Below are 22,506 nucleotides of genomic sequence, written 5' to 3' on the forward strand. Positions count from 1 at the left end.
TTACAAACCCGGGTGGAACGAACACCAAATCCCACCGTGTTTCCCACTGGCACTGTAGAGCAGCCGCCTCTCCCCGCTCCCTGCGGACGGAGCCGATGGAGCCCACCCTGCCTCACTGCCCCCTCCCCACCTCGGGACCCGGCCCCTGGGGACTCCGGCCACCGCACAATGACCTCGTGCCGGGGGTTCACCTGGCGACCCAGCAGAATGAACTCTGACTGGAACCTACGTTTGCAAACGTTTCCTTCTACAGCTGCAGCCCAGCCATCCCACCTCACGATGGCCACGGCTTCGACCACCTGCCTGCCCCAAGTCACGACCTACGGCCCACCAGATACCGCACAAAACCATCCTGCTACCCAATCCGACCACAACGTTTGTTCCGACCTTTACAGAAAGTGTCTTAAAGAGGAAAATAAATATTTAAATAGAATAAAGAAATATTTATATATAAAATATAATAAAAATAAACATTTAGAGAAGTATTTACATCTAAGGTAAATACTTACCTCTAAGGTAAATGTTAAGGTAATACATACTGGTGCACAATTCCAAAATAAACAAATTAGAGATGTGGAGACAGTGCTACCTGTAAGAGCCGCCCACAAAAACATCTTTCTTCACAGCGAGCTGGCAAACACGCATCAGCCAACACCAAGCTGGCAACTGGCTGTGGTTCCCTTCCTTGATGCTCAGTCCAGTTTCTCTGGGAAAAATACCTCACACAAGGAACTGTGTTGATAATGTGGTTAAAGACAATCACAAAATAGCACTTTTAAGATAAGAAGTATACACAAAGGCACTGCTGCATCAAATAACTGCTTTGAAAGCCTGCCGCTCCTAAGGAAATGAACGGCAAACACTGCAGCCTTGCTCACGGTCACAAATGTTGCTTTATCAGTAGATAAAGCGTGTGACATGTTTCAGGATGTGACATCTAAGCTCCAGCCCAGAGGACACAGCGTTGTTCCTTTGAAAGAGAACGAAAACCTTCCGTTCAGTCTCAGTAAAGCCAGAGAACGCTGGCGTTTTCAGCCGACAGCAGCCACCAGCACGGATAGTAGGAGAAGTGAAAAGCGGCGTTAGAACAGCGCACAGCTCCGCACAGGAGCCGCATGCGAGGCTGTGGGCAGACGGCACGGATGCGTCAGGCACCGGCTCTGGCGACGGGTGAGGAGCTCCGCTGGCCCTGCCCGGGGCCGAGGGCTCTCGTGGAAGCAGCCGTATACTTTTATACAGTACAAATAATATGTGCCTCTGGATCCTGTTTTATTTCTATGGATTAACACGACTTGAGGTACCAAACCTACGGATGGCATATCAGCAGGTCAAGCTCACACTAACCATCTCTAAGTACTTGCACAAATGTTTTAACTGTTTTGGGCTGACAGCTGGCAAGTATTATTTGAAAATACTATCAACAAACACACATCAAAGTATGTTCTGCTTTTGTTCTGTTGCTTTTTCAGCACAGTTGCCATATTTAAGTGTTCAAAAAAATAAAACTCCATCCTATCCAAGGGCAACTGTGATCATCTTGTTATCTCCAGGTTTCTGCTAGAACAAAACCCCTTAGAAATAGGATTATATGACTGAAGTTCGGTTTCTGGCTATAAGTTCATACACAAAATTGGTACAGAAAGGCTCCAATTGCTTCGTACACACACTCTGATGGGTCTGTGCAGGAGTATCTGATACACTCCACACAACACGATTTCTCTCTCAAGGCTCGGAGCAGGTCAAGTGAAGTATTTTCACTTGTTTCAGTGGCACTTACACAGCAGAAAACTTACTGGAGGCAAGATCCCCAAGAGGCACCAGCATACTGGTCTGAAACACACCGTTTATTAACTTCAGAGAGCTCTACGGTGGTACCAGAGCCCATCCAATTAGCGAGGCCTGCAGGAATGTTTGCACTCCTAAATATCTTGGTTTCTGAAAGGGTTAAAGCTTATTATTAGCATATAATTTACAGGTCCTTTCTCCCAGGAAAGAAATAATGCACAGTAAATGCCACATTCATTTTAATAATACATGTTACAGTCTGTGCCCAACATCTGCACAAAGGTAAAGCAGACAGATTTTTTTGACATGTCCCACTCTGCCATCCAAACACAGGCTTTTTGTTTCTTAAGTGACGGAAGGTTTAATCAAGAAAGCAGGCAATTCATCAATCGAAACAAGGCTGCTCACACCGCCCTGACAGCACGCACATGGTTTTATACAGAAGAAACCTGGCCACCTGTCAGCAGCACCTTTTACATCAGGATATACAAATACACCGAGTGATCAATCCTCCAGCTCTTCCCATTCATTTCTTCTTTTTCTTATTATATTTTTCTTTATGCTAGATGTTGCCCTCATTCTCTGCAGGGACAGATGGGAGACAAGGCAAGCTACGGCTGTTTATACACTATCATAAAAATTTATATACCCTTAGAGTGACTTATTTCCCTTCTATTTGAGTACCATTATTATAAATAATTTTTCACTTCATTCAGGAATTTTCCCTGTACGTTATTATCTGTGGCTGCCTGAGAGGGCTCCCTCTCTCCCTCACTGTCCTTGTGGCTCTGATAAGCCAAAGCAATATGCAGCCAGAAGATGCTGAAGTCTGAAATGAAGGCAGTATGTAGTCACAACAACATCTTAATTAAGCTGAAGGCCATGAAGAAAGACTACGCTGTGAAATACTGAGCAGTGTCTGTCGACAGGTCTGTCTGGAGCGAGGCATTCTTCTTCCAGCAGCTGCCCGTTTGAACATGCATATTAAACCTGTCAGCTCCTCGGCACCACGCTCCCAGCAGCGCCCAGAGACCTTCTGCAGATCAACTTGGAAGTAATTCTGCCTTTTGGTCCTGGGCGTGTGGCACAGGGCAGGAACAGGGAGTTACCAGGCGCGGAGGATGCTGCCAGCAGCACGAGTGTAAACGTGGCTGGCAGTGGCACGGGGTGGGCTCCCTGCGCAGGGCTGCGAGGGCCGGGCAACAGCTTCCTACGTGCACCCTGCCAAAGGCTGATTCAGGAGTTCACTGCCCAAAGAGGAGTCTCCCTAACTTTCTGCTGTCACCCTGTGTTTCATTGCAAGCCTGGAAGTGACAAGAGGCTGGTTAAAAACTGTAATTACTACTTTCAGGATCATTTTGTTCCTCGACTCCAGCTTTGTGATAATAATTACATTACATACCCCAAGGAGTAACAGGACAGTTCCAGCGGGGATCTGGCAATTTCTGCAAAAATGTATTTTGAGATACAGAGGAGGCTCAACAGCCAAAATTCATTTCACCTTCCATAAACAGGCTGAACCCCAGATGGAAGTGTCGTTTCCATTGAGTACTGAGAAAACCTTGGGTGCCTGCAGAGAACCGAGACCACGCTGCAACTCTTAATTCCACCCGCCTTTACAGCCCTCCCCTCCCCAACAGCCCGTCCTGTCCCCACCACAGCAATTCAGACTGAGGCGACACCGAAGCTGAAGATAGACCGTTCATAACGGCTTTTGTTTCCCTGCGCCAGCACCAGGAAACCTTCCATTTTGCCGAGAGCCAAGAGAGGGAGCCCGCAGGCTTGTCCGCGCGCTGGGACTGGGCAGGAGTCCTGCGCCGCCGGAGCCCCGGTCACCGTGCCCCCCACGCCGGCCGCTCGCCGCCACGGCCCGCACGCCTCCCCCAGCACAGAGAACCGCATCCCGGCAGAGCAATTAGGGACGGCGGTGGAAGCGCGTTAATGAACGTCCCGTTGCCATGGCACCGCAGCGAGGCACTCGCGTTGCGGCGATAGAACGGACTGGCTGCAAACTACCCCGACGTAACGGGAAACTTCGGACGGCTTCCACAGCGCGTCGGGGGCTCATCTACCGCGGCAAGGCTCAGGCACACAAAGGGAATTGTCACAGCACCTCATCACAGCCGCTGACACGGCAGCAGCGGTCAGGAGTTATGCACGAAGATCCCTGCCAATGCACAGGATGTTTCATACGACACGAACCTTCCTTCAGAAACTCTTCACAGCTGCAATAGCCATCACAGCACCCGGACGCACAACAACTTGTGTGACGTGTCTGGAGCAGGACGTGCAGCTGGGGCGGGGGGAAGAGTTTACACTTTGACTGAAATGTGCTCATGCGAACATGGAGGACTAACGCCATGCCCAGTTTTGCAGCCTGTTTTGTGCTTTGCCTATAATTATCTGGTATTCAGGTTCTTTGCAAAACAGGTCACCCTCCCAGGCTGCGCTGCAGGCGGCGGCAGCCCACCGAAGGCCCAGAGCAGAGGCGTTCTCAGTAACACTCTTGCAGAGTTGCTGCCTCGCTGTTTGCACATTTTATGCTTTCTCAGGAGAGGAAGTACAGCTTTCCGTCCTCCACGCAGGACTGTCTCATGTGAACACAAGAACATGCCTTCCCTTACATTTCTAAATCTATTAGGGCAGGAGAGTAACAAGAAAAACGAGTACTGACAAGAATTATGCAATTGTTATATTCCACCTATTTAGGAACCCAAAGCTGCAGTTTCAGTCAGAGATTACCTTTTAAATAACCCCTTGATTATGGTACATGAATTAATGCCATGTTCCCATGTTAGAAGTGTCACTCACTATTAATAGCAAGAACCTGTGAATGGCACATTTTTGCCACCCTCTCTTCCCTGATTATGCACAAGCACTACCTATTGTACAGCCCGCTGGATCCACTGCTGCTTCTCCTGCCTTTCCAAACTGTCCTGAAAATCTCCTTCAGCCAGATGAAGGGACTGCACTTTCATTAGGTTTTGACAGAGTCAGGTATAAGGCCAATATTTTTCTCCTCTTGCAAAAATGACAAAACAAAGAGAAAGTTGTGGCTATCACAATATTTCTTCAGGTGTAACATTACTCCAAAAAAAATAATTCTAAGGAAAACTCTCTTGCACCCCAGCACAACTCAGCTGAAGCACAGCCTCGTAAGAGGCAAGGCAGGTAAAACACTGTTGTGCTGCAGCTGAGCCTAACGTTTTCCTTTAGTTTGCAGAACCAGAAGTCCTTTTGCTGTGGTTCACGAATACCTTCCAGACCACACAGCTCCTGGCACATCCAGGAGTGACAGACTCCATGAGGTACAACTCTGTAAAGCATCCCGGCCTCTCACTCCCAGGGGCACTTCTTCCTGGGCCCCAAGAACCACGCTACATTGCTTTTTAGCTCACTCCTTCAAGACAGCAAGCACTGAAAGGCAGGACCTCCTCCAGAGGAGCAGAGCTGTCAGGGACAGCTCACAGGGACCCCAGCTCCAAACTGAACCCACTGTGTGGTCCTGAATCACAGTAACAAGTACCTGTACCTGCACAGGTGAAGGAACAAGCTTGATCCTCATCAATACACATTTTCCCTGCAGACTAGTACTAGTTAAAAAATAAAAACCAGCTAAATCATTCATTGGCAGGTTTTTCCACATTGACATCTGGAAACTATCACTAGCTCTAGCACTTGCATACTAGCTTGGCACGGTGAACAGAGAGAAGGTTGCAGCTAGAGACCAAGCGTGCATGTGCAAGCGCATGCTGCTTAAAACTAACGCAGAACCCCCCCATAACCTCATGTCTTATTTCAAATTTGCCCTAATACTGGGGAAAAAAAAAAATCTATGCAGTGCCAGTATTCAGAATACAGAAATGGAAAACAGTAAAGATCTCATCTGGTTTTAATGTGTACGTTGAGTACAGCAAAAAACAGTGTGTCCTTGCTAGGCAGGACAAAGGTTGCTGTGGAACGGGCAGAGATGTCGCCTCTTATGACTCACCTGTGAAGATCATGCAAAAGATGAGGAGCAAAGTTTGTGTCAGTGTTGCTTTCCATCAGAGGTCTCATCTAGCACCTCTGTGGGCAGCAGCATCCCTTGCCGAGGGCTGCGATCTCCCCAGTGCCAGTAACACGTGTGCCTGGGCATCTTCGGGGTCTCTCTCCACCCCTTCTGCTCTCAACACTTAAATGGCACTGAGGAAAAGCTGGACGTATGCCTCACGGGTACCACAGACCTGGCTGTGGGCGCAGGCAGCGCTGCTTTGCTTGGCTACACTTCTGATTACACAGAAGAGCAGAGAAACCATTGTGTGCGCCAGCTTACCTGATATGGCATACAAATTTGAGTGCTGGTGCTCCAAGTCCAGGCGAGTGCTGTGACTCTTCCCTCGAAAGCTGGCAGGGAGTGTCAGTGAGATATGCCTAAGGAAGAGAGATGGGAAACGGAGATGGCGTTACTCCAGAGTGGAACATACTGCTGCTATCAGTCCGCTCTCGCCCGACGATTCCGGTCAGGTTAAGCAGCAAACATCAATTTTAACATTGTGTGTAACATCCAGAGCGGGCCCCAAAGACCAGGAGGAGACCGAGGTGGTGATTCAGCCGTTACAGCCAAGGGTGGTTCAGCTGCTTTACCTGCTCCTCAGTCCAGCTGTGAGCGAGACCGCCTACACCCCGGCACAAGCCCCTCACCCCGCCGAACACCGGACCCTGCCCACAACCGCAGCGCCACAGAGGCGGCCATCCACCCTCCGGCAGGGCCCGGCAGCTCCTGGTGAGCCGGCACCCGGGGACAGCCTGCGCGGTGGCGGGCGAGTTCGATAATCCCTCTGCAAACACAAGCCTCGACAGAAGGCACTGAGAGCGCACCCGAACACCCCGTGGGACCCAGCCGCGTTTCCTTCAAGGCAGAAAGTGCTAACAGCAAGTGCTTTGGATTTATCTGTGCCAAAAAATTCTGAGTACGCTCATAAATAAGATCTTTGAAACTCTCTCGATGACTAAGGCCTGCTCCAGACCCGCCCAGCGCCTGCTGCGCGCTCCCTGGACGCACACGCCGAGCTCCCCTACGCCAGCCCTGAGAGAAGCGAAGCCAAATTTCACTCGTCACCTCTCTAGCTGCAGCTAATGCTGATCCCAGGTCTGCGTGGATTTTTACAAAATGTTATCATTCATCTTCCAGACCCCGCTGCCATACGTAATGAAGAAGCTCCCTCTTCATGGAGAGGCTTAGTGCAGCACGAGAGCAGAGGCAGCAGCTACCACGCACAGGAGCGAGAGCTACCGGACATGGCAAGACCCTGGGCATCGCCCTCCTGCCAGGAAAACCAGGCGGCCTTCGTGTCCTCTCACAGATGCCCCGTCTACAAGAAACAGCCCCGTGTATTCTCCAGCAGAGCATCAAACCCACGTTCTTAGCTAGCAGGTTTTATCTATCGAGCAAATCATCTGGAAATTATCTGCCTTTTAAAACAGGACACATTTTGTGAAGAACTATGTATTTTTAGACCTTGATGCAGCTGATGGTGAACAGCACGGATAAAATAAGAAAAAGCAAACATCAGTTCGAGTTTGCTTGTGCTTCCCAAAGCTATTTCTAACCAAAAAAAGATGGTGTGAGAATATTTTCAAATTTGGCTAACAGTTTGCTGTTTAAAACACAATCCATATGAGACTCTGCGAGCAGAGGCAGGTTTGTCATGAACACACTTTACAACAGAAGACCACTGCCTGTAGGCACTACATGCGTTTCATTTGTTTTTTAATAGCAGTATCCAAAAATACTTTCTGAGGCACCAAAACAGCTAACAGAGAGTTTTGAATTTCTCTTGCTTGTACGGGGAACTGCTTTCTTCGTCCCCCAAAAAAAAAACTAGCAGGAATTATTTCGGAAGGAAACAGAGCAGACCTTAAAAAGCCCATTTCTGAGCAGAGTATTTTAAAAGTCTCTACCAGCTTCTGCTGCAGGAGCAGCTGACCCCCTTCCACCCCAACAGCCCTTTTCCACAGCCCCCCAAGCCGGCGGAGCACCGCAGGCTGCAGGCCCGCGTGCGGCTCGTGGGGGCACTGCGTCAGCACCGCCAAGGAGCCGTCACGCTCCTTCGCCTGCCAGTAAAGCTCCGAACCCTTCGTTTGCAAAGGGCTTTCTGGACCAAGTCCCCAGTGCACCGAGACCTGCCAGTGCCGGGGGGCTCGGACACGGGCTGTTACGAGGGCGTTTGGAAACGACGGCCCACGGCCCCCTCCATGGCCACCTTCCATCTCTGGGACAGGACGAACGGGCGTTCCATCGTTCCCACCAAGCTGCACCACGGAGAGCCAGGTCTCTCCAAGGACGACATTTAGCTGCAAGACAAGACGGAGGGCAGTAACTGCTACAAGGAGATCAGCTCTCCCCTTCCCTTTTTTAAAAGCATGACATTGTAGGGAAAAATGGGAAACAAAGCCTGATTTATTTTAAATTAATGCAAACTTTGGCCAGGATCAATATAACTTATACCTACTAAGCTGACTGCATAATGCATTTTCCTTATGCGTTGTGAAACTCAAATCATTTTGCATTGTAGAAGACAAAAAAAAAAAGAAAAGAGGCTGCCATTGAAAAGCAAGAAAATCCCAATTACAAAGTCCCCAAGTTCCTAAACACATATCGTGAAAGTATGTGCAGCTCTGCAGCATATGGCAAATCAATTACTAGTTTAAATTTTAAAACAAAAACATGGTGAATGTGTTGCAGAAATAATCAAGAACAACGGTTTGGTTTAGATTACAGCGGCCACTGGAGTTTTGAATACAATTAATCATCATTCCAGGCAATGGGAAGCCATATTGACACTTATTCCTAATTTGAATATTTAATTAGGGTGAAGTTCTTCATCAAATTATCACAGAACTGGGAGGAAAGCCTAAAAGATTTAAACAATTACTGCTTTAACCCTTCACCGACTGCTCACCTGTGAGCACAAGGATCTTTTCCCATTCTGCAAAGCACACGCTCAGGCAATGGGAAAAGCCAGTATTTGAAAGGGTCCCCAGCCCCGCCGGGAGAGGGGACGGACGCCTGGCACCCCGCAGGGCTCCTCCCGAGATGCCAGACCGACACAGGCTTCTGACGACCTACCTACGCTCCTCGACCTTTATCAGAGCAAAGCTTTCAGGCCACATCTCTATTTTAGCATCAAGTATGGTTCCTACTAGGGCTTTTGTGGCTTGTTTTGTTTTCTGTTGGTTTTTTTTTGGTGCTGTGTTCTTTTTCAAACTGAAGAGCCTGTCCAGAATCATCTGCCAGGTTCGCGTGCCGAGGGACAAAACCCTCTTCGGAGGGATACTGAAGCAGCTACCCAGAGGCCAGCCTTGCACAGCCGCCCAGTACAGGAGGTTTCCCAGCCCCTGCCCTGCACCGGGAGCTCGGGGGACAGGGCCGGACCCACCGCACCTCCCGCCACGCCGTGGGCATCCTCCCTCCGCACAGCTCTGCCTCCGATCGCTCAAACATCCCTTCATGTGCTGTATTAATCCATATAAGAAAATCTCTTTTAATGAGGAGTGATATAGTTATGAACTCTCTAGAGCCATAATTAGAGCAAACTAATTGAAGTTGTGTTTTGACACACTTTCCAAATTCACGGGTACTGCATGACATATTCACAACACTGCTGCTGCACAGCCATGGCGACAGCAGAATCATTAGGCTAATAACGCTTATTTGCATTCTTATCATGCCAGCAGCACGCCGTTAAATACTGCTTCAGCCAGTGCTCGCTTACTCTGAAAGTTTCCACTGAAAGATATTAACAGTAATTATTAGTCCTTTAGTGGAATCTCTGATGTTAAGGAATGGCAACTCGCATTAACTATCCCCATGCCAATTATTTTCCTTTTGAACCCTCACAAAGCAGCTTTCTTCCTCCCCACCCAACGGAGGCAACGAGGGGCTTTGGTGCTGCCGGGAAGGAGGGTCGGACGCCCGCCCCAGCGAGGGCAGCCCTCGGGGCTCCAGCCCGCTCTCCCCAGTGCCCACGTCACAACCACACTGTCCCAGCACGGGTTAAATACAAAAAATATTTTTCCCCAGCATACAATAATTTCCAGGCAATTTAGGATGAAACAACTGCAACAGCACAGTTCAGGACAGGGTAGATTTAATTACTCTTTTAACTTCAGTTTTTCTTTTAGTCATTAAATCTACAGAACAAGCGCACATACGACAGCAACCGAGGCAGCACGTGATGAGAGATCCTTCCCATGCTAGCAAAGGCGGTTCGAGGCCTGCGCACATTATGGCCACTTCTTGAGTGCTTTTGGAGAGAAACTCGCATAAAGGGCCCAGGAATGCCCGACAGTTCCAAATCAGTTATTAATAACTGTCTGCAGGAAGGTGATGAACTGCTTTTGAAGTTAGGGGGCAAGTACTCATAAAAAGTAACAGAGGATCATAAGGGGAAATGCCAGATATCAAAGGATGCTTCATAATTCATACAAAAATATCAACAATGCGCAGCAAAAGAACAGCGGCAAGTTTTTGCTTTCCAACTGGTTTGGATGAGTGTGGTAGAGAAATGAGGCAAAACCTTTAAGAACTGCTCCGTGTTATCAAATATATTAGAAAGCACACTGCATGCTGCAGACTGGAATAGTCCTGTGCTCTGACGTGCCACTGTCATGACTGCGATTTATTTTAAACGAACTGAAGAACAGTGCCACAAGAACTGCAGTCTCGTAGGAATACCTTCAAATAAAAAGAATCCTACCTTCCATAATGAATGGATTACGCAAACATCACGCCTCATGGAAAACTGAGGACAAAACAATTAAATTCCACGCTGTAGTAAGCTGAAAACACATCTACAAGGAGTTAGTATCAGGCTGTACTCTCAAGAAACGTAATCCAACTTGAAAGCTTTGCCTATGGAAGGAGGAAAAAGCCCATGTCTAAGAAATGAGCTGCTGGAGTTTCACTGACAGACATCAGAGGCCCTCTGCTTGTTCCACCAGAATGCATTTTCCAAACTGCAGCTTACAGACAATGGCACAGCAGATACCTATGGCTCCGGCGGTGTCCACAATCCCATCTACAGCACTTACTCACAGTCTTTAACTTTTACTGTGCTCCGGCATTGCGATGCCAGAACACCTACCTCATACTCCAAAGAACTGCAATGAAAAACAAAACTGTGAGGCAAGAATCACCTCGGGTAATGGACTTCATTCCAGACAATCTATTCTGATCGTGTAAACCAAATATTTAAATACTTTCTAAAACCCTCCTGACCCTTTCCCTAAAACAAGCAACATATGGGCCTTGCAAGCATTTCATCTCATTCCAAGCTACTAAAATATCCTGTTTCCCAAAAATCAATGAGAGCTGGTGGTGCCAGATTCGGATTTTATAAAAGCCCAAACGCATGAGGGAATGAAAAAGGGAGTGAGTGATTCTTTCCACTTTTAGATTTACCCGTTTAATTTTCCCAGCTGTAGAAAGGGAAGAAGGCCTGCCTGCAGCACGCGTACTCAGTGCACTACACACAGCTTGCCTCGGCGTATCCCCCTCCCGAAACGAGCACGCCTCGAAGGCAGGGGAAAACGATGTTGCACTTTCTGTCAAAACCAAAGCGACCACCAGCTGAATGGAACAAGCCCCGATGATGCTACCAAGGGAGCACGATCTGCTGCAGACCAGCAACCCCAAATGTAAGGCTTAATGCAGAACGAAGCTCCTGCAGCTCTATACGGGGATTAATTTAGATCAGAGGACTTAAGTGACCAGGATAGAATAGCTGCCAAACAACAGAAAAACCCAACAAGTTTAATTTACACTGCTTGAAAGTCTGAGCTGTAGCCCGTTAAATCGTTACAGGCCGAGAGCTGCAAAGAACGAAGCCCTCACGCTGTAGCACGCGGTGCGTACGGAGCGGTTGTCTCCCCGAGCAGCGCAGTCTCTGGAGGCTGCAGCGGGAGAGCGCAGCCTTCCCCGGCCTTCGCTAGCTGCTCTCCGGAGTCAGGAGTTTCCAGATAACGAAGCAGAGGGGAAAAATTGCTAAACAGCAGAAATACTCCAAAAAGATAAATTACGCATGGTGTAAGCTTCCTCGGTTAGGATTTTAAATTCTGTCAAATTAATCATCGCAACAAAGCCTGGGCTCACGCGTCCCACGAGGAGCGAGCCCCTTGCTGGGGCCGGGCGCGGAGGGGGGCTGAGGCAGACCCACAGCCCCGGTGCTGCGGGCACAGCCCAGCCCGGGGAGCAGCGACACCTCCCCTGCAAAACCTGTGAAACAAATATCCCACGTAAAGACTCATTTGGGAAGAGCACGTTGTCAGCACTTTGCCAGGAATAAATAATGACAGTCCAAACACTTTACTAAAAGCAATAAACTCAAGATGTGTTTTGGAAAACGGTGGAAGTGATTGATTTAAAGAAGGAAATATCTGAACACAACCACACGCACTTCAGGGTGAAAGCACAGATTACAAATCAACAGTGGCAGAGATCATATTAAATAGCAGACAACACAAGTTTTAGGGAAAAAACACTCAATTCCCCCGCAGGGCTTATTTAACAAGTGAGTACACAGCTTCTCTGAATGAATACCTTTGGTTTGTACTTAACGACCCCACGCCATACCCTATAGAAAACATGCCTCCAGGAATATTACTATACCAGGAACAGAGCTCTATAAAGAAAAATTACCCTAAGGATATCGAGGCCTCTTCACTCAGAGCACTCCCCAAATTTTTCAATGCATCCTCAAAATCAGCTAAATCAAACTTCTTCTAACTACAGTTATCGTGTCTCTTTCTCAGCTGCTGCAAGGGATCCTTCTGCCTGGAAACCACTCATATTCTAAACTTTTTTTTCCGAATCATTATTTTCTACCACTAAAACACACTGGACTGTGACCAATTTTTGCACGTCTTCATCCAGCTGAGTTGGATGCAAGCCATACGGTCAGTGCAGCTCCACAACAAACTCCTTATGGGAAACAGGCCCTGGATAAACGTGTGCCAGCACCCCTTACCCACCCAAACCAACCATCGTGCTCAGATTTGCACAGCGCACACACATCACGGACATTTCATCCTTACATTTTGCTTCTTACCATACCCACTGGAATGGGTCTATGGAAACACTTCCTCCAAGATTTAATGTTATTGTTTCAATCTCATTTTTTTGTTAATCCATAGCTACTGTGATGTGAACCCAGCCCTTGTACCATCCTCGGCCTCTTGCAGGGTACACAGTTTAAAACTAGGGATATTGTGCTGTGTTTCACAAGTGATTTGACCATTCAGGCCAAATAATATCTTTTATTATCTGTAAATCAGAAGGTAGTTTTACTTTAGAGCTCTTCTGATGAAACAGATTAGAAAATGCAACTCCATCAAGAAGGAAGCAGTTTGTAGAAGGGTCAGACTGTCAGAGATCCCACTGGCAACGTTTCTCAGAGCAGTTTCCAGTCAAACCAGAAACATCCATCCCAAAGTGCTCCTTATTTGGCAGCATCTGGTTCAGATGAGGGACTTTACGGTAGCCCTGAACCACTCTGCGAAAGCGTCCTGGCCATCAGGCTACCAGTGGTGTCTGCCTCTGGTCCACGGCAGCTTTCTGAAGTCTTGGCTTTGTTTCCCAACAGAGCAGAAAAGCACTGAAACCCTGGAACCTCTTCCTCTACAGACTACCCATAAAATCTGTTTAAAATATCTCAAAGAAAAAATTAAGATAGTTATTTATAAATAATATTGTTGCTACTTAAAAAAATAGGGAAGGTAAAAGGCTTCCCAGCTCCCTTCAGTTAACCCACTGCACAGAGTAAGACTGGCTTATCACCAGACCAAGCCGAGGTCTCCAGCACACAGGCTCGTTGGTGCTGCTTTATGAGCTGCCACCTATTGCACATCATCAGCCTCCAGCAGAACGCCACACACTGATCACTTTCCAAGCTTACACGACAAAGTTCAAACACCATTAATAAATCAATTTGAAGAATCAGACTTTCTGCCTGGAAAGGAAATTCTTACATTCCTTAACGTCAAACTCCACTGGGAGCAGAGGAACAGGAGCAAATCATTTCCCTTTTCCAAGGAGGAGCAGCTTAACTATTGAACACGTAATTGGGAGCACGGGAGGAAAATTTACACATCCTGCTCTTGTTGCAGGGGTTTAAGTAGGGCCATTGTTATCTTCCTACCAAAACCAGAGCAGCACTTCCCTGGTGCGATGCTGCTGCCAGATCAGCATTTCAAGACTCGAGCACTTGGTGGCACAGAGCGGCCGTGCGGGGAGGGACGGCTGCCAGCCACGCCGCAGACCCACAGCTGCGAGGGGCGTGAGCTGCAGCACGAACGAGCTGTTCCCGGGCCTTATTAGCCTTGCGGATCAGGCAGGAGTTACAAGCACAGCAGACGAAGGCTGGGGCCCCGGGTCTGGCAGGGCGCACAGCCCCTCTCCCTGCAGCAGCCCGGGGAGGAGGCAGGCAGCAGGGAGAGGTGCACATGCTGCCCCATCCCTGGGCATCGCTCCTGGGCTGGGGCAGAGCCCCCGAGGGAGAGCCCAGAGGGACGGCCATCTCCCCTGGGACAGACCAGCACAGGCCCCGTGGCCACGCTGGTGCTGCCGCAGGGGCAGGCACCCCGCCTGCGGCCCCTCCAGCCGGGGGGGCACGGAGCACCCACTGCCCTTCCCAGATGGGCTCCAGCGCCAGCAGCCCGGTCCCCTGCCCGCCCACGGTGGGCATTTCGTACTGCCCCGCCGGACACTGACCCTCTGTGCCCAGGGAGGCTTTACCTGGCACCCCCCACCACAGCAGGCTGCCAGGCTCTGGCTCACCCCACGCTCACCGCCTGCAGCCTCTCGGCCAGCCCAGCCGCTTCGCCTTGCCACCCGGGAGACAACCGTGCCCTTTCCGTCCGGCTGCCTTGTGCCGGCTTCAGCTGTCCCCGCTGCCGTGCCACACCAGGAGCGTGCTGCTCCTGGGGAGTGGCCACCCCCTCCCGATCCTCTCTCCGTCTGGCTCTGCAAACCGGTGCTTCCTCCTGCCTGGCCCCACAATGGCTCGTGCGTGGCTGCACCAGGAGCCCGGTGTGCGAGAAACCCAACGGAGCTGCTCGGCGTCCCCGCTGCCACCCCACCAGGTCGGCAACTCCCTCCCGAGCTGCAGCTCTCCCAGCCAGGCCAGGCCAGGCGTCCGGCCAGCTCTGCCACCTCTCCTGGTGACCAGGCACGCTGGGAGGTGCAGCACTCAGGGCTGATGCTGTTTTGCTCACCCGTGTGCCTTTCTGGTCAGTCCAGAGCACTTGCGGCTCTGCCTCCTGGAGGGCAGCGGCACCGTGAGCCCCACTGAGCCCTGCAGCTCGGGCTTGCCCCATGCCCCAGGACAGGCCTGCCTGCTCCCCTGCCCTGCCTCTGGGGTTCTCTATCACAACAGCCACGGAGACAAGCCACAGGCACCCCAGCAAGGCAGCTGGAGGAGTCCTGCCCTTCTGAACCGGAACGCTGAGCGCCCAGCCACGCTGACGCATGATAGGAATACAAGCGGATTGCAGCGAGAGCTTCCTTCTCCCTGGTAAACCATTAACCTTTCAGATGACAGCCCTGCAAGCTAAATGACTGAACGATTCCCAGGGTCAGCGCGAATCTACATTTTCAAAACCTGACATCAACAAGTAAAAGTTGTGACTGAATCCTGGTCTCTCCGAGAGGAAGATTAAACGCCTGTGACACATCATCTGCAATCAGAGTGCTCCATTTCCCAAAGTATCTGTCACAGATTGATAACATCCACGCAAAAAGTTAAGTGCAATTATGTCTGTCACTGTAAAACACACTTCAGCAGCACTGACTGACATCTTGCTTGCAGCTGACAAATTGTGAGAGGGCTGTTTGAACGACGGCGGTAGAGACTCCTGCAGCACCTCGGGAAGGGATGCAACACACACTCCCGAACCACTGAAGCCACACGGGCTCACAAAGCTCCGTGGCTGTGATGGGAGCCATTGCGTGGGCAGCCGCAAGGCAAAACGGTTCGAGGCTGGCTCTGTGTGCATTTACAGAAGTCAGGGACTTGCTCCCAAAAGGCTGGAGCTGGACTCGCCAGGAGAACGTCACACACAAATCCTGCTCCAGCCTCCTCCGACAAAGCTCGAGGCACAGAGGGGCTGAGCCCCAGGACACTGCTCAAATGCTCCTGACATGCACTTTTCTCCAAGTCCCCAGCCCATGCGCTGGTAATCACCGATCCGCAGGGCGAGTGAAGCAGAAGAGTGCCAAGGGCCAGGTGAGTTGCCTGCTACTAGCACCTCTTTTGGGGGAGCATTACCTTCTTGTCCCCAAAGCGATGTCACCATGCAGCACCAGAGAGTGCAAGCCTTGAACACAGGGCTGAGGTACTGAGGAAAGTTACATTAAACCCCCATGGGTGACTTGGGGCAACAAAAGCAGTTCTGTAGTAGCTGCCTTCTAGGATGGGAAACTGCAAGTGCATTTCTCCAGGCTGCCATTAGTGCCAAGAAGCTGTCGCAGAATTTGGAGAGAAAAGACAGTAAAGCAGCTTGATGCCTTGCACAATGGCACGGTTGTGCTCCACAGCACAGCATGCCATCCTCACTGGGATGTGCGAGGGCTGCCGTTAGAGACCATTAAGCCAGATGCCTGCAGTAGGAAACACCAAGGAGAAGAAATGGCTGGAAAATAACATATGCAGTCCAGCATGAATATCAAACAAAGCCTCCCCTTGTGCAGCCCTGCCTGCGAGCCGTAACCCCGCGACACGAGCAGCGGAAGCAGCACTGCTGACGCGCAGCAAGCTGTGGAGGTCAAACCTCTGACACATGACAAAACTCTGATGTGCCGCCATCCACCGCCATCAGTAACTTACAGCACGGATCAGAGGAGGAAACACGGCTGGTGCAGAAATAAACATCTCCCACAGTAAAAAGTCCTTCCATTTGGGAAGGTTTTGCTGTGCAGAAGCTCACTGGTGTGTTTTACCGCTTTAGTTTATATCCAGTGTTAGCAATTGTTCTGAAGCACCCAAGCACACCCTCTTGATTTAAAATGATTTTATAATGCTGGACAGCAACTGAAGAGAATGGCTTAAATATCTGACCAGCCTAACGGCAGAATCTCCACAGCACTGCTCACTGATTTTCTCTTAGCACTCACAGCAGCATCAGAGTAACTCACTGCTGTTCCTGTCAGGATACATCCACACGGAATAAAACAGCAAACTGGCTACCAGTCTAATCTCATCTCTCCATGGTGACGTAAAAATAAGAGGTTACTTGTGACTACAATCTTCCACAAGCATTAAGTGTTGAGTAACTTACCACATTGCTGATAAAGTATTAGAAAAGGCTTTCAAGTAGTATGTGTTCCCCGTAATAATGAAATATTTGCAGGATGCACCTTCATATACATTTCTATTTCTTAAAAAATATATTGGATAATAAATAATCAAGAGTAAAAAAACAGACATGAAAGATGCTTTGAATGATCAGGCTGGTGGTGTAAAAGTTACCTGTAAATCACGCACAGGGCATGAGAGTGGAGCTGGCTACAGACAGGTGGTTTTTACTAGGAGGCATTAATGTAACATTCAATTATTCCACTGCATACTGGCTGTTTTAACTCAGCCAAATTAGAATACATTTTATATTGACTATTTTGACATTTGCTTTATTTGGCAAGTAAAACAAAACTGATCCAATTTCCTTGCAGCCATTGTAAACCATAAACTGTACAACAAGAGGTTATAAAATATATAAGCCTTGTAAACACTTCTTTTCAGACTGTCGCTGATGCTCTGAGCTCTAATTCTGGCCCTGTTCCCAATAGCTCTGACGCCGCTCTGCAGCCTTCCCTGCTCGGCTATAAAGTGACCCTTCCACACTTAGTGATTAAGGACCGCCATTGACATTCTCTTGCTATGATAATTTTTTCTCTTTATTGTGGAAATCTGCCCAGGCAGGAATTTCTTGCAGACATAAAGCGAATCTCTGTGCTCTAAAATCGAGACATCTTTTCTCTGATCTCGCATGGACTGTGCTAGCATGTAGCTTATGTCCAGCGGGGCTTCAAAACGACGTTACCAGGTCCCAATGGGAAAGGCTGAAACCTCCAGAACACTGCTGGCTTTTCGTCTCCTTTGCCTCCATCTCTGTTTGAGAAGCAAGACAGCGTCTCTGCCTGCAGCACACCTGACAGCACAGCAAGCAGTGTGCCGCAGCACGGCAGGCAACTGAGCAAAACTCTCGGTGAAAAAAACGCCCAGACGCTTTGGAGAGCTCAAAGAGCCACCGCCAGACAGTAGATTTAAGTCTGGGTCATGGGTGAAGGCTCAAATGTACACACCTGCCTTAAAAAGATACCCGATAGCCTTTTTTGGGAACAGTCCGCAGCAGTTCAAAAGCATCACTCTGAAATGACCTGTAAATCAAGACTCCGAAGGCCAGGAGTATTTTCCACCCCTACGATACAATGACCTTGGCATACAAACCCATCCCCCTGGAATTCCCCTCCGCTGTCTCCTTTGAAACTCTAGCTCTCAACATTATTGTAACGCTGTAAATGTATCTGCACTACACCAAACGCCTAGTGCAAAGAGACGTGTTCGCTTAATTACGCAAAAGCCCAAAGGGACCTGCAGGGAACTGCTGTCCCCGGCAATAGCCCGGCCTGGAGTTCAGTCATGAGCCTCATCAGCAGGAGCCCGTCTCACACGGGATGCTGTGCTTTCATAGCAAATGCCGGGAGCATAAAGCGCTCCGTTTAACCTCTGTCTGGGCTGGTTTGTTGCTTAACAGTACTCTCTTTTGTCCAGAGAAATCCAGCAAGTAAGCTGTCAATACAGGACTACTGTTACGTGCAAGTATACACACAAGTGCATACATTTATACAGACATACAAATACTGTCTGTAACACAGGGAAAACAACCTGGACAGACGCTACGCCAGCGTCTGCCCAGAGCGCTGCTCCTGTCAGTCACTGCAGGCCGAGCAGCCTGCTCTGCATGCTCAACGGCAGCTGCAGGACTGGGGCACAGTGGTCAGGTCCAAGTAAAGAAAAAACAGGGCCACTACTTCAAGCCATGAGCAGACTGATTCTGGAGAATGAGCAAAACTTGTCTCCATATGCATTAAGATCTGTATGAATGCTTCTCCCTCCCTTCGGTCAAGGAGAGACATCAGCTTGGCTACAGTCCTGGCCCACCCTCCCGGGGTGACCCACGCATACTTGTTGGAAACTACAACATCCCGCCACTCAAAGCGAAGAAAAGGTGTAGTTTGCCGTTTCCCTTCCCCTCCTCCTTTTTCTTTCTTCTGACTTCTTCCCCTGTATGTCTTTATACAACGACAGCCAAAGGAACTTCCAGTAGGCAAATATTTGAAAGAACGACACATTCCCTCTTTATCAGATCATGCCACGTAATCATTCACACTGATGTGGTACCCGGTCTTATTCTGCCAGACAAGGTTAGTAACAAGACACCACGCAGAATCAAGCAGAAGGGGCTGGAAAGCAGAAAACTTACCTCGGCAGGTTAGGAGCTGGTGTTGAAGACGGTACTTGGGAAGGAGGAGTCGCAGGCTGTGAAGACTCATGGTTGCGGGGAACTCTGCCCATCCGGTACCAAATGCCCATGTTGTTCAACTCCCTGTGTAATCAACACAGAAGACATTAATGCTACAAGCAAATGCTGCACACACGCACAAGTATCAAGCACTGACGTGTTTCACACCTTCGTTAGGGAGAATCAGTCTAATAAGGGGGGGAAAAAAAGGGGTTAGTTAATTCCTACATCAAACTCAGTAACACTTGTACCTATGTAGACTTTTCTAATGACAAGCTTCAGCTCTTACAAACTACTACTTACTAATCACAGGAAAACAGGGTGCTTAGCCTTGGTACAACTGAATTTATGACAACAGCTTCTGGAGTGAGGCGTACTTACCCTATGAACGTGTACTGAGGGGGGGCTTGTTTAGATCTACCCAGGATTCGGATATCACAAATTGCTGCCTCTGTAGAATCTCGAGGGATGAATTTAATGCACAGTCTCTTCTTTCTGAAAGCTATTTCTTCTGCAAAAACAACCCAGGACACAGGGTGGTTTTTATGCAAGATTAGGGTATAAATGTTATTTATTGTCTCTCCAGATATTAGGCAGATAATTATGGCAGGAACTGGAGCCAAAGAACAGATATATGTCAGTAAAGCAGACAGTGCAGTGCCATTCAGCGGCTGGGGAAATTTTCTATCAGGAGCTCTCTGTACACTGTGTGAGATTTGTTATTAGGCACTGCGATAAACCAAGACTCCCTACTACCCTCTGCAGAGAAGATAAGACATCATGTATGCCACAGAGTACTGCACCACAGAACAGAAATGGCAGGTGATTGTTCCACTTCCACACACTTCTCACATTCTCTTTCTCTTTCCAAGGCAATGTTTGCCTTACCAGCCTGGACAGTTGTATCTAGATATTCCTCCCACAAGCATCGCCTCCAGGAACATACCTGGAAGCTGCTGACATAACCGCTCAGTTTATTCTGCCAAGTGCTTCCAAACAGCCGACCAAACCGAGAGCAGGGGCAGGCAGAAAAACAGACTGCCATGCAGAGTGGCTAACAGCAAAAGCAGCATGCTCAAATCTCAGGCATCCTAAGTGTTAATGACCTCTCCTGACTCAGCCAGCAAGCACTGAAATGATACTCCCAGCGTGTTTGCCCTGGTACCTTTGTAGGGGTAAACCAGATTTACAAAGCAGTAGTTGCCAGGACCTCCTGTGGGGCCACTGTGCCACGCTGACCTGTGTTCAGAGGGTGGATGAACCTGCTGCATGGCCCTTTCCTGCTACGCATTGCAGAGCAATTTCACTTGTTTCCATGTTATCCATCAAGAAAAACTCAAGCCCATCACAGTTAAGGCTTATCTGCGTAACGAATTCATGTATATGCACGCTGTCTGCATGCAGATACAACCCACGCCCAGCTATGGGTCATGGCGACGGGTGGTACTGGCACAGACACAGATGTGCGGTGCTTGGAAACCACCGCTCCACCTCACCCTAACGAGTCTCCACGCGAGCAAGGTCAGGTTTCTATTTGCGAATGCAGGCACTTGAAAGACATGTCAGAAGTCTATTGATAAACTGAAAATCTGAAGTGCAGACACTGAATGAAAATCTGGAAACAACCAACAACTACAAACAAGTGCCTGCAAAATAAAAACCCTTCAATTTAATATGAATAAATATCCTCCAGCTTAAAAAAATACACTCTCACTTCAACAGATGGCAAGCAGCCCTGTCTCTATAGGCTCCTCCTGTTTCATAATCCACACCTTGCAGAAAGCAATCCATCCCGGCCTCTGAAATTTGCTGTCGCACCAGCACCAATAAACGTACAGACAGTGCAAGGTCTGCCACAACACAGCATCTGTGCACGCAGCTTCGCAGTTACAGTGCTGCTTTTTAGAGATGTTAAATACCTGTACCCCTGAAGTCTAGTCGTCTGCTTTGGAAAACTAGGGCTTTTATTTGAAGTGCCTAAAACTGATTTTAGGAGCCCAGGGTTTAAGGCTTCCACATCTGAACATTTGCTCAGACCCTAGTAAGGAGTACTACATTTAATATATTTACTGCAAGTCAACTGTCACTTAGAGAAGAGCACAGAAACACCTATAACCACAAATTTAAATCTGAACAAGATCAGTGCCTCTTATTTGACTTTCACATTAAGCACAAAGCTGACTATTTGCTTTTGTCTTTAGTCTCTTTCACACTTGGCTAGAGTCTGCAGTCTGTAGCAAACTTGGTTTAGGAGCTGGATTCATTAATTACACATGCTTAACCAGAGTTAATTTTAAGTGAACATATTATAAACAGTCAATCGAAATGTGTTCCTTCATGCTAATGGAGGCAGGGATACACACCACTCCATTAACACAGACAGGGCCTCTGCTTTAAAGATGGTACAGGTCGCAACCCAACGCATTTTAAATTAATTACGAAGTCCCCTTCCACCTTCCCCCCAGGACTTTCACAAAAACGACAGCAGCACACGTAAGAGTCCAGCACTCCCAAGGGCAAGCAGGATAAGCCGATGACTCTCCCCCGTACCACATGTGCCCAGGAATTCTCCAGGGAAAGGGGGTGACCCCGGGGAATGGGAAATGGGCTGCAGAGCCCTTCACTTCTAGGTCACAGGTTCAAATCAGAACCAGGTCGGTAGTGACTGAAAAACTATCCTCATCTGCTGCAGACCCGATGAATTATTCCCTGCAAAGCAGGCTCACATAACTCCTTTCTACTCATAACCAGGCTGGATTTCATTACTGACGAGCGCTGGTACCAGCCCTGCTCTCCAGCAGCAGCCGTACGCTCTGCACCAGCGCACGGTGTCCTGCAGCCCTCCCACCTCGGTGCCTGTGGGGCTCGTCCCCAGCCTCCTCCATGCCCAAGCCCAAAGCACCCGACGCCTGCTGCGGAGCAGGGTGCTGCGGCCAGACGCGGCTCCACCGCCGCTGCCACGAGGCTCGGGGGATCCCAACACACTGTTTGGGAACCGCTGGCTTAAACGCTGCAGCAAAGCCACTTCTGCCTCGCAGAAACGAGGATGGTGCTTTCCCTGGACATTCCACTTGTGCCTTCTCTCAACAAGTGCACACACACCCCACCACCCTCAGCACTGCCTGCCGGGACACAGGCCTTCGCTTGCTCACGGAGAGAGGT

General features: G+C 49.1%; 1 protein-coding gene across 3 annotated transcripts in view; it reads right to left on the reverse strand.

Annotated features, from left to right (window-relative positions):
• MVB12B (multivesicular body subunit 12B) overlaps positions 1-22,506 on the reverse strand; it is a 54,444-nt gene that overhangs the window by 17,076 nt on the left and 14,862 nt on the right. For all 3 annotated transcript variants that reach the window (XM_068413701.1, XM_068413699.1, XM_068413700.1), the window contains 3 exons: positions 19,726-19,855; positions 19,306-19,428; positions 6,101-6,198 (listed from right to left, as the gene is read on the reverse strand). In XM_068413701.1, the coding sequence (XP_068269802.1) occupies positions 6,101-6,198; positions 19,306-19,428; positions 19,726-19,855 (351 nt within the window). The remainder of the gene's footprint in view (positions 1-6,100; positions 6,199-19,305; positions 19,429-19,725; positions 19,856-22,506) is intronic.

The sequence above is a fragment of the Nyctibius grandis genome, chromosome 16 (genome assembly GCF_013368605.1).
Source record: "Nyctibius grandis isolate bNycGra1 chromosome 16, bNycGra1.pri, whole genome shotgun sequence".
Classification (NCBI taxonomy): Eukaryota; Metazoa; Chordata; class Aves; order Nyctibiiformes; family Nyctibiidae; genus Nyctibius; species Nyctibius grandis.